Here is a 12,601-nt window from a genome sequence, read left to right on the forward strand (position 1 = left end):
ATATTTCATTGAATACCTCTCATAAAAAAATTTAAATAAATAAAATAAAATAAACTATTAGGAATGAAAGACAGCACGGATCACTTACACGAGTTACCTCCAACTCGGATGGCCCCACATGGTATAGCTGACCAGTTGTCAAGGGTCCTGCATTCTTTCACAACCCCTGCTACTCGTTGCTACAAGGCACGGCTCAAACTCCAAATCTTTCAGCCATCATATCTCGCGTATGTACACTGTACGGCGAACCAACTTTGGCTGACCCAGGAAAACGATGGTTGAACTGCCCCATCCTCTAATTCGTGGATACTCTTTTATTTAACTATAACCATTGGATTTTTTATTTTTTTACTTTTTTTTACTTATCATGTAAATGTCAACTAATCTGATAATCAGATAATCAAATAAGCATAATTTTCTTTCTTAGGTGGGATCATTTTATCACAACCCTTTTTAATTACTCCGTTACTCAAAACTCCTATTCTTTAAGATGCCAGCATAGCTTCCATATGCACATGGAGCAGGATAACTTTCGTAACGCAATCAAAAGGTTAGTTGAACAGCCCTAAACTCTTATTTGTTGATGTTTGTTTGTTGAAAAAGAACAGTTGGATACTTTTTTTATTTCTAACCGTCTCATAAATGACCACCAACCCAACAGTCAGGTTCAAATAAGCATAATTCCTTTCTTTCCTATGCATTGAAGTGATGCCCATAATGTGGACATTTAAATTTAAATTGTGTATATGTCATGTATGTAATATTTTAATAATTTTTAAATGCATGTATATCATCAACAACAATATGTTAGAATATTAAAGTGTTAGACTTTGCGTGGCCCATCACAACATAATTGATAGGTGTACATATTTATTCATAGCTTATATTTAGACTTTTTGATGTTTTAGTTTATATACATTGATGTCATTGTTTCATAATACTATATACATGTAAATTTTAGATTGGTCATCCATAAAGGATAGATAACATTTAGTAGATTAAAAACTTATTTTGCTTCTCACACGATATAAACCATTGTGCTGGTATACACAACAAAAGTGATGCACATGATTAAGATGCATGTATATATAAGATGTATGTTTGTTTTAATTTATAAAAATTGGCATGATCAGTTCTTAAATTGTGTAAACCTATATATGTATTAATGTAGCAGGGATGGATCATTGTTGATTAGATGAATACCATGTGATAACCATGTAAATGACTAACACTTGATTATTCAAAATATATGAATTGAGCCACATGTACAGGAGTAATTGCCCTATGATTGAGAGATTTATTTTAGCCTAGTTGTTGTGTGAGCATGCTAGTGTCACTGATGACTTGTATACCTATTAATATTCTATACCACTTAACAAAGTCTCACTAAGGTTACTGTATTTGGTTATGCTTTCTCAAGGCCATGTACACAAATTCAGCTAAGTCCAAAGCACGTTGAAAAAGCATTGAATCACGGAGATGGGATGAAAGGAAGATCGTAAATGATTATCCGGTGGTGATGGTGCATATGAGACTTATCTCGAACATTGAATCAATTGGAGATCATATTTTAATGTGAAATGTTTTTTAACATACATATAAGACTTATATCAGTCATAGCATCGAATGGAGATTGAATAGTATTATGAAATATTTATATTGATTATATAAATATTTTTAATAGACAATGATAAATTCAATGGGTAAAGAAGAAATCCATTCGATCTCAAAAGTCAATAAGTGTGTATCACAATTTGAACATGGAAATATGTGTCATGCATGGATTGAATCAAATATGTCAAATTAATTGCGATCAGATCAATGGTCTAAAACATATGATTAGATATTGGGACACATTATTTCTAGTCGAATTGTTTATTTGGTGCGAAGTCATTCCCCAAGGGAGAATTGTATTATTAAAGGTCTCACCCAATCTATTTGTTTGAAGGATATAGATTGGATTTTCTTTTATTGTGAGAGTGAGTGGTAGTTCAATCTGCTTCATTATTACCACCACATAAGAGATGTTGAGTTAGTATCTTAATTCTATATATGCAGGTATAGGACTTTGGTTTGAAACACTTTTTTTAGAGAAATATCTTCTCTTAAATAACTTAGTTCATGAAATTTAAAAATCTCACTGTCTATAATATCATCTTTCCTCACAATTAAAAATCGATTATTTTGGCAGGATTTCTTTTGTCGCCCTGCGTATTTTTGTAAAGTTAAAAAATATAATCATGGTTACCAAGTTAAACATAATTCTATTCGAAAAAATTTGGAATTGGCATATTCTTAAATGTTTCTACTGACATAAAATTCTATTTTTCCCCATTTTTAAGATAACCGCACATATAATGGGTCAAAGGTTAACCTAGCCTGCATGCATACATCATTTCTAAGGAAACAATTGAAAACTAAAATTCTAGAGACATACACATAGATTGTAGCATACAACCAATTGTAGATGATTGGTCCTCTTATTTATTGTGCCGTTGGACAGGCTGACCCGGGCCCAGCCTATTTAATTAATTGAGGCACATCCTTTTGCTGAAAGAACCTTTTCTTTTTTAAAGATGAAAAACAATTATTAAGGACCACATGTGGCACTCTCTAGGACCTATCTGTAAATGTTATACCACACGGACCTGCTTTGTGCAAGGTCTGGTCCAAACCGATTCAGACCAAGGTTTAAAGTGTCGTCTGAAGCCAGTACGTAGCACTCCATATGAACCGGTTTCATCAATTGTATCAGCCCAATGCAAGCCCGAACAGGCCAATTTCAGTGGTGACGGATAAGTAATATACCCAAATCAATTTTCAAACCTTGCCAGCGTTAATGAGTTATAATCAAATTAATTAGAGTAGAGAAATGCTCCAGTACTCTCAGAACACCATCAGTTATAACACCCCTTGCTATGATTTGGACATTTAGGCAATCCAACCCATTGATCTAGACTGTTCATTAGGTTCAAGTCACATTTCATGAATAATATGCAAACATCGGTTAATATGGATGGTCAAGATCAGTTACACAGTAATAGGCCCTGTCAACAATGTAATGCATCCATTTGATATGATCATCATGGATTAATGCCTATGATTCCAGAACATTAGTTTTGTTAAGGCAATCCTAACCATCCCATCCATGTGACTTGGAAAAAGGATGGTTTGAATAGAATAAGACCAAATCAATCAAGGGTGCATCGGCTTAATTCATTTTCATGGTGATTGCCATTTATCAACTAGAAGCACCATAACTTATGGTGCATCCAGAGGACTGGAGAAATATTTCTCATTTTGATATAAAATATAAAGAAACATATGCTCAAGTGTCTTCATCTGATTAGTTGAGTTGGTAGCTTATAACCTAAGCCAATTAAGAATTGAAACGGATCACTTGCACATGCACATGACCATGCCTCTACCAACTCAATTAATGAGCCCAACACATCCAACACTTGAGATTACCTGCACACATGACCTTCTCTCTACCAACTCAACTAATGAGCTGGAGCATCCAACACTCATTTAAAAAGGAAAATGAAATTTTTATAGACAAACGATCTGATACAGCGGCTGCATCATGAGCTCTAATATAGTTTGTTCTTTTCTTTTCTTGCCCACCAAAGTGTCACGTGTAGAAGATACTGCTCCTACAAAAGTTGGGCCACACCATGATAATCACCTTGTAAAAAACATCATGGTGCAGCTTACTTTTTTTGCACGGATAGGATGTATTCTGGACGCGGATTGGAACTTCCTGCAAATGGAAAGCTTTGTGGGGCCCACCGTGATATCTGTGAGAAATCCACCCTGTCCATCCATTTTGCCGGATCATGTAAGGAACCGTGCTAAAAAATGAGATAGATCCAAAACTCAAGTGGGCCATACGATAGGAAAAAGTGGGTCGGGCAATGACTATCGTTCAGACTTCCCTACGATCCACCATAATGTTTATATGTCATCCACACCGTTCATAAGATCATTAGCTAGCCTGATATGAAAACACAAAAATATTAGCTAGCACGATACGAAACTTACGTGGCCTTGCTAATTTTTCAATGGTGAACGTTCGATCCTCCCTGTTTTTTGTTGGATAAAAGTAGAGCAGGGCAGAATCCGACCCGATCCGAACTGAACTGAAAGCTTAGATAGGTGCCGATCGAGTAGGACCACTCAGATCCGATCGTACATCAGATCAAGTTCGGATCGTGGTCAATTCGGACCGATCCAATTCAAAATCCGAACGAACCCTAACCCCTCTTTCTCTACCCGAAGGAGGGGCCATACTCACCCATCTCTCCTCCTTTCTCTCCCTCTTTATCTCTCAATTTCCCTCCTCTCCTTCCTTTTCTCCTCCTTTCTCTCCTTCTCTCTCTCGGTTTCCCACATCTCCTTCTTTCTCTCCTCATGATCTCTCTCCCTCTCTCTCCCTAGACTCAACTCGATCCGACTCGATGCGGTTTCCAAACCAAATTGGACTCAGTTCGGGTCAGGCCAACAAGGTTTGGATCGGAATCGAGTCAGCTCTTCTGGACTCGATCTCAAATCAGATCGAGTTCAAGTCAGGCTCTTGAAAAATTGGATCGAGTCAAGTTGGACCCAATCCGGTTCGACTCGACTCCATGCCCACCTCTAGCTAAAAGGGATGGAGGGGGTTGATTTCAATCGAACATCACGATGGGCCCCACCTAGCTTCCTGTTGCAAAAAGTTCCTGTGAAAGGCTTTTTTCACAGGCAATCCACGTCCGGATGTTCTACACATGGGAGACATCCGAAGGAAAATAGTGAGGGCCTATTTGGCCGGGCGAATCCCATGGGATTAGGAGAGATGGGATGGATTTTAAGGTAATTATGATGGTATAAGTGGATTGGTTTAAGATCCATGGGATTGCTATATCCCGGGACAAGTTCACTGGGTCTGTTATCCTGGGATTTTAGCTTCTAATCCATCCAACCAAAGGATGAGATTAATTTTAAGGTAATGATGGTGATGGCAATGGATTGTTTTAAGATCCATGGGATTGCTTATATCCCGGGACAAGTTCACCGGGTCTATTTGGCTCGTCATGCATATATATCCCTGGATATCGCGATCCCATCCCTCCTAATACCGTGGGATCGGTCCCGGCCAAACAGGCCCTGAATGTATCATAATTTATGATACATCCGCTGCATCTGATCGTTCCTCATTTAAAATAAAAATTAAAATAATAATAATGATAATAATAATAAAAGAGGAAAAAAATAAATTAGAATGTAAAACTAATACAACATTACTGAGATGGACCGGAGGCCTTTGTAAATCCCTGAATACATACATGCGGCCCTATCAAAAAGCATGCATGCACGTTCAAACATACTTGCACACGTGCAAGCATGCAAGCGCGAGCATGAAATTTTGATGTACGGGAAGTGTTAGTCGCGACGACATCTAATCGTATGAAAACTTTTGGGCAAACGTGAGGTGATTCCCAGAACACGTGACAATGGGGCCAACTTGTGAAGGATCCAAGCCGATCATCAGGTAGGAGCCACTGTCAAAGTACCCTGGCCCAGAAATCAAGAATGTTCACTTACCAGGTGGGCCACATATCCATCATCTATTGATAACTGTCCATTTTTCCCTTGCAAGCGTGGCCCAGATGAAGTGTGGACTGGCCTGATTTTGGACCAGAGCATGTTCTGTGGCACCCACCCGATGAACGACCTGGATGCCTCACATGTGTGCCACATGGGCATGTATACCACGAATCACCACGGCCATCTAATCAACATGTGTGACACACACCACAGACAATAGTCAGGCATAAGAAGGGGGAAAAAAAAAAAAGGAGAAGGAAGTCAATTTTGAAGGCGAAGATGGATCAGCTCATCTCAACCGTCTGTACTTCTGGGCCCTCCATTATACTGTCTAAGGAGGGTTTCCAACCGTCAGCTCTGCCTCTACCTCTCTTAACCTCCACCAAAGCATCCTCCAACCTCTTCCTTCCTCCCTTCTCCCTCAGCTCAAGTAGCAGCCATCCCAGCTCCTCTTTGCTCACCAAGATCTTAACCGTACAACATCCTTCCTTTGGCTTCTGCTGCTGTTGTAGCTGTTGCTGTAGTTGTTGTTGTTGTTGTTTCTTTTTTCCTTTATTGTAGCCACGGGTCCAAGACTCTAAGCAGTTGCCCATTATTTCCCAGCTTTAAAAGACCTCCTTTCTCAGAAGACCTCTCTCCAGCAATGAGTGGTTTTTCTTCCTGTAAATGAAGTTTCTCCTGAGTTGAAGAGAAGTGGGTATTTAAAAGGAGGAGTTATTAAGTCCTCGACCTGTACTCGGGTTTTGAGGACCGAAAATTGGGGATTTTTGTTCTGTAATCTATATCGCTGGTCTGTTGGTAACTCGAAACATGACCTCTATCTATTAACTACACGTGGAAGGTTAATAAGATTAGTATAGAAACGGTCCAATCAAATGAAAAGAAAATCCCAAGATTTGTGAGCCACAGTCGATCCAATGTGGGGTACAACAGACCGCAATGGTCCGGATTTCTGAGCCATGGGCCCCAAATGTAAGAACAAACTCTCAAGTATAGCGTTTAAAGCCTCGAGTGGGTCCAGAGGATTCGAGAATAATAGTTTATTCACAAGGTGATTTGCTCAAGGTTCATTTTTTAAAAGTTACGTTGACTGGCTTTTTTTTCGGGTTCTGGTTGCTTCTCTTTCCTTTTTCTCTTCTTTTCTTCGCTTTCATTATGATTTCTTTTTCTTAATATTTAAAGATTTGCTGGATTTTGTGTGACTAAGGAGTGATTTGAGGGAGGAAAGAGACATGATTAGGTCCTTATCCTTCACATATTTTGAAAAGAACGTTTACCTTATTTGTCTCCTGTCTCCCTAGCCATCAATCGTAGGCACGTTACTACAAACAGCCCTAGCCACGTTAAACACCCTCGATAATTAACGTATATTATTTTCAAATAACAGACGGAGTTTTGATCGAATGCGGGGTCCACACGCACAGCTACCATGAATGGACTGGTCCCAACAGTCAGATGGCACACGTATGAATATGATTGATCCAGGCCATTTACTGAACATCGCTGGCAGTCCACTCATGAGCCGGACATGTGTGTTGAATTCGCACGCTTAAAGACTTTGATTCCCACCGTGCATTTTCCTCCTGCAAGTGTGAGATGTCTGATCATCAGGCCGACATTTTTGTTTTCGGGTGCGGGTCCAATGGGTCAGGTCTGGGCCTTAAAACTTGTTGATAAAATCCCCATTTCTCACCTCGAATGTTACTGATCTATCAGTTGATCAAGTGGGCCACACATACACATTTCAGAGGAATGAAATCAAAGGTCTACAACACTTGTATATAAAGCAGGGCCAGGTTAAAATGACTCGACCCCAAACCTGACCTGGTCTATGGGCCAGCTATAAGGTCCAAGCCTGGCCAAAAGGGGGTCCGGCGGACTACTTGACCCATTGCCAACCCTAAAACTTTTGGTCCAGCGTACCCCACCTAATGAATGGCCTGGATCCCTGACACGTGTGTCACCCAGTGGTGAAAAGGAGGCCTTGAATGGGAGCGGTATGATATTTGGGGAGGAAGGTACCGTCGACACTCTAAAATGGCACGTAAGTGAATGAAATGTTTCTGATATCTTGGACCTTGTAATGCAATAATGACGTTTTATGGGTGTAAGCATGACGAGGAGATAATGCAATAAAAATGCACAAAGGAGAAAATATCAAAAGAGATGATGAAGATCCTCTCTATTAAATTGATTTTTCAGTCCCTTTCACCGAACGGCAGGAGAGCGATGTTCCCGCATTTTTAAATCACGAATGCAGGTTAGGGGTCAGCTGTTTTATCACATGGATAGGCTTTTTTTTAACTATTCGATTCCTAGGGCTTTCCTCCTCAGGGTAGAGGTGTTGACTACTGGAGAGCCCAATCTTCTGGGCCTTCATCCACTTGGCCCCACCAAGAACAGGCAAATGAATGATCATAATTATCTGGGCAGTCTGGACTTTTGCATGTTGAATGTGGACCTTTCGTCCCATGGAATCCACACTTCCATGCCATCATTTAGACAATTGGATAGCTTGATTGATTGGACATGCCCTACCTATACCAGGACCAGTGATTTGGTGAGACTTGATTCGGCCAAGTGCAGCTGTCAAAGGACTCATTTAAAGCATGTTTGAAAGTTGTTACTCAACTAGGCCATATCTAGCAGATGCATATATCCCAATCAAATCAAATCAAGTCAGGCCAACTTTAAATCCCACCAGGTCTAACAGATGCACATAGCCCAATCAAATCCCACCAGGTCAGTACTCATCAGAGATATCCCTGGTGATTTGGTCACCGGGCACTTCCCATAATGATGGCCCATGTAACCAGAATACATAACAATGTTTGGTGATACGCCTGGGATCAAAAGAGCAGGCGTTCGACGAGGATTTGTAAATGATTTCCGTGTCTTTTTGTCAGTCTTGATATGATAGGAGTCCTCGGGTTCTTTTTCTCCCGTGATCTCCCGTATCAGCCTATGTAACTACGGAATTTGCTATCAATGAAGACATTTTGTTTTTTCTCAAAAAAAAAAAAAAAGGTGGCCGGTCTCCACTATTGGATTCTCATTATTGCCACATAGAAGCTATGGTCTTATACTCATATGCTTAATGGATAAAACTGACCTTTGATTTCTTGAATTGAATATGAGCCAATTCAATATTCATCTTCATACAAAATTGCCGGCTCAACAAATGTTTCCTACGATGGACAAGGTATCACATAATCCAGAAAAAAACGTTCATTATTTAATAAGATGCACTCAGGGGATGAAAACCGGACACCATACTGTATTGTGTAGTAGGGGGTAACGTAACATAACAAAACCCCTCAGATGAACCCAGAAAAATCCCCAGGACATGTGTCATAATCCATCGGACCGGAGCTCACTTTTATAAGTTGGACCCATTTTGGCCCCATTTTCCATTGATACTAACCATTCATCTGTCGGCCTCCATTATGGATGAACCGCTCCCCATAACTCTCCTCTATCAGAGCCATAGGATTGGCGACCTGCAAATTGTCAGAAAGAGGGTCGCCGATCCTATTTCCAGACAGGAGTGACGTCAGGCGACTAATTCATAATGGGCTAATGAGATAAACGGTGTATATCATAGAAAGGAGACCCAATCAGTACAGCCTCTCACCAAATAAAAGACGACAACTAGTTAGGTTGAGCGTTGCGTTTTTCAACCTGCATTTCAGTCTTTATGAGGACTAGAGAGACGGGCATTCCGCTGCTTTTTAGATCTAGCCAAGATTTAAAAAGACAAAAATACCTAACCTAGCCTTTTATTTAAAAAAATTTAAAAATTAAAATAATAATAATAAACTCTTTTTTTTCTTTTTTTTTGACAGATTTGCTACTGTATGTTTTCATCAAGCTTGATTTCGTTTGCATCCTAGTTTGTTTCATAAGCTCTCTTAAAGGGTGAAAAGCTCATACTTCGACACTAAATACATGTAGAAGTACAAGTTGGATATACCATTGGAATTATAAGTGTGATGATTTGATACACAGACACTAAGGAATCGTACACGTGGCATCAACCAACTAAAATCAAATGTCCAAATTTTGAGCCCCACCGTATATTACGTTTCACATTTTTAACAGATTAAAAGATCCTAATATCTTACAAATAAACATTTGAAACGAGACCATCAACTAATTTTCATTTCGACGGTCTATTTGTATGCCACCAATCAGCCATCTATAAAATAAAACCAGTGTGATTTCCAGTTTACAAGCCATCTAGGTAGGGACCCACTGCTTGGACAGGTTTCACATAAATTTCCTTCACAATGCATGCAATTACTTGGAGCCAGTGTGTCAACCATCAACCCACGCTAGAGCAATGTCGTTTTCCCCCTGCTACAACTAGGGCCTGTTTGGATCGTGTGAGAATCCCAACTTATTCAGATTTTTCATCTGGAAATGTTGGCCGAAGCACGCATTAACTTACGAAGGATGCATCTTACCAGTTGGTTTTCTTTCCAGCAGATGAGCGGAATCCTATTCCAATCCATTGTCCCACATGGAAACAGGCCCCTAGAGCAAGCTCTGTGGCTGCCGAACGGTGAGGTGTGGTGAGCACAAGTACATGAACCAGGAGAAGAAAATATAACTGGTACGTGTGGTATAATACATTTGAGCCAATGTCGCAAACCAGGCAAGATTTTCACGGAATATGAGATGACACCAAAAAAGAACAAACAAACAGCAGGTAACGTCTAGTGCCGACATCTAGCAAGCAAATGGAGGGCAAAATAGTTTCCAGGCATTTACACTCCCAAAAATGCAGGAACGCCACTAAAAGTGGAGACAAGGCAGAGGTCTTTATACATTCCATTCACGTAAAGGAGGTAATCTAAATGCTATATGCTATTTTCAATACCAATATCTAATAACCGTGGCCAAGGCTGTCAATGGGCCAAGCTGGGCGTGTTGGACTCCCATGGTCGGCCCACCACGAGGAAGGAATGAGATTTAACTTTTTATGCATGTACAAAATGGTTCAGGCAATATTTTTTGGGGCGCAAAATAATAAATGGGCTGGGTCGAGGCTTGTATTTAGCACCATCTTCTATTTGAGGCCAGCCCATGCCCAGATTGGGCCCATTCATCACTGCCATGTCCTGGGGGTTTACCTGAATTGTAGGGCCATAGCGAGGTCCAAGTGTGGGGTGATCTCAACCCAGCACAAGCCCGGCCAAAAGCGGAGTTGTTGTAATGTCAATGCTGGGGTGTAGGGCTGCAACTTGGGTTCCAGCCAACCCCAACCTGACTGACCCATCAGGTTGTCAAGGTCCTCAGATTGGCTTTAGATTGGAAAATGCCAGCCCAATTTGAATCCAGGTTGAGTTCGAGTTGAGCAAATTTGGGTCGGGTTGGAATTTGGGTCTGGTCGAGTTGCGGGTTGGGTCCTCTTCAAGATAGGTTGGGCTTAAGTTGACCCTCTACCTGAACCAACCTGCCCAAGTTGCAACCTAGATCCGACCTGTACTACAAAACTTCGCAATAGCTCCAGGCAAGATCATCAATTGCCGGGCACAAAAGAGTTGGTAGAGTTAAGTGTAGCATCAAGTTTATGCAACTTTGCAAAACTTCGTACAAAGAAATAATATGTAAGGATTATAGCAATGGAGAGTATAATATCATTACCTAATATATACACGGATAATAACTAGATGACATCCCCAAGTGCAGCATGGGCACATGTTGAGCGCAGGTCAGAACAAAACCCCATTTGAGTAGGTTTGGATAGGCATTAATAATATAAAAGATACTGAAAGTAACCATAGCCTACAGTTATATAAAAGATACTGAATATAGTACCATAGCCTACAGTTGTATAAAAGATACTGAATAGGTTCGGATTAGCCTGCAGTTAGTAATATAAAAGATACCGGATGTAGTAAAATAGCGTAGAGTTTAAAAATACGTACTACAATTATGTACTACAGCATACGATATTATCCACTATTATTAACAATAGAAGGTGATCTCATGTGAGAGACACATCTCAACCACCGTTTTCAGTTGAGGGACACATCTCAACCACCGTCTTCAGGTGGTCCTTGCACCTTGGGACCCATACCTACATTCTCTTGATTTCTAAGACAGGAGCCAGGATACAAGGTCCAGGTAATTCTGAGACATTCGCATGGAATCATTTTTCTTGTCAATTAATGTAGTAGCATTGAGCTAGTAAGTACAGTACATGACACATTACACTAATATTATTGTTGTTGTTGTTGTTGTTGCAACGTAAGAGGCATAAAGATTCCTAATTATTCTACAAATGATTTATTTAGTTTCAGCTTACAGTTCTTATATAAAATTCAAATTTTAAAAGAAACATTAAAAAAAAAAAATTTTAAAAAAAAAAAAAACATGAAATACCAGCTTGTTTAGGATTAGAAATTGGTTGTAGCAGAAACCTTTTCATATGAGACTTCCAAACAAGTATGAACAAACCATTTCACAATAGTCTTTCAAATAAATATGACCTGGGAGTACAGTAGGATGGCATATAAACATCACGCTGGCCCATGAAGGACTCAGCAATGGGCATGTTGTGCGGATGCCTTGGATTTTGGGCAATCTGGGAGATGTAGTCCTGTCGGTCAGACCAAATCCAGTTCAGTGCAACCTACAGAGTGCAGGATTTCTCAGTTAGAAGTCAGTAGCAGAGCAAGACTTTGTCGGTCCGACCGAAGGTGAGTTCATTCCAAACAAACGTTACCAACTTAGTTAAGCGGTTTTACATAAGTAGGGCTATTTAAGTCCTAATTCAATTAGTGCTTGAAGGGACGAGTGTTTTCTCTCATAGGGTAAGAGTTTTATGGGGTGAGATGGTTTTCTACACTTATAAGGGCTTAGGATGGGATTTTTCTCAAGGGCTAGGGGTTTTCCTAGGGGTGTGCATTACAAGGAGATATCGAATTGCTTCTGTAATAGGATAAATGGGAATGGTGTAACTCGAAAGCTTCTATTATAGTGGAGATCTCTGTCACTTTGCGCCATG

General features: G+C 40.1%; 1 protein-coding gene across 1 annotated transcript; it reads right to left on the minus strand.

Annotated features, from left to right (window-relative positions):
* Nucleotides 1-5,870: 5,870 nt before the first annotated feature.
* LOC131246655 (uncharacterized) lies at nucleotides 5,871-6,179 on the minus strand. The gene has a single exon (XM_058247004.1). The coding sequence runs from the start codon at nucleotides 6,177-6,179 to the stop codon at nucleotides 5,871-5,873; it is 309 nt and encodes a 102-aa protein (XP_058102987.1).
* Between the last annotated feature and the right edge of the window lie 6,422 nt (nucleotides 6,180-12,601).

This window comes from Magnolia sinica, chromosome 5 (genome assembly GCF_029962835.1).
Source record: "Magnolia sinica isolate HGM2019 chromosome 5, MsV1, whole genome shotgun sequence".
Classification (NCBI taxonomy): domain Eukaryota; kingdom Viridiplantae; phylum Streptophyta; class Magnoliopsida; order Magnoliales; family Magnoliaceae; genus Magnolia; species Magnolia sinica.

Excerpts from the sequence above, each read along its gene's own strand:
- LOC131246655 (XM_058247004.1), bottom strand. The coding sequence starts at position 6,179 with ATGGGCAACTGCTTAGAGTCTTGGACCCGTGGCTACAATAAAGGAAAA.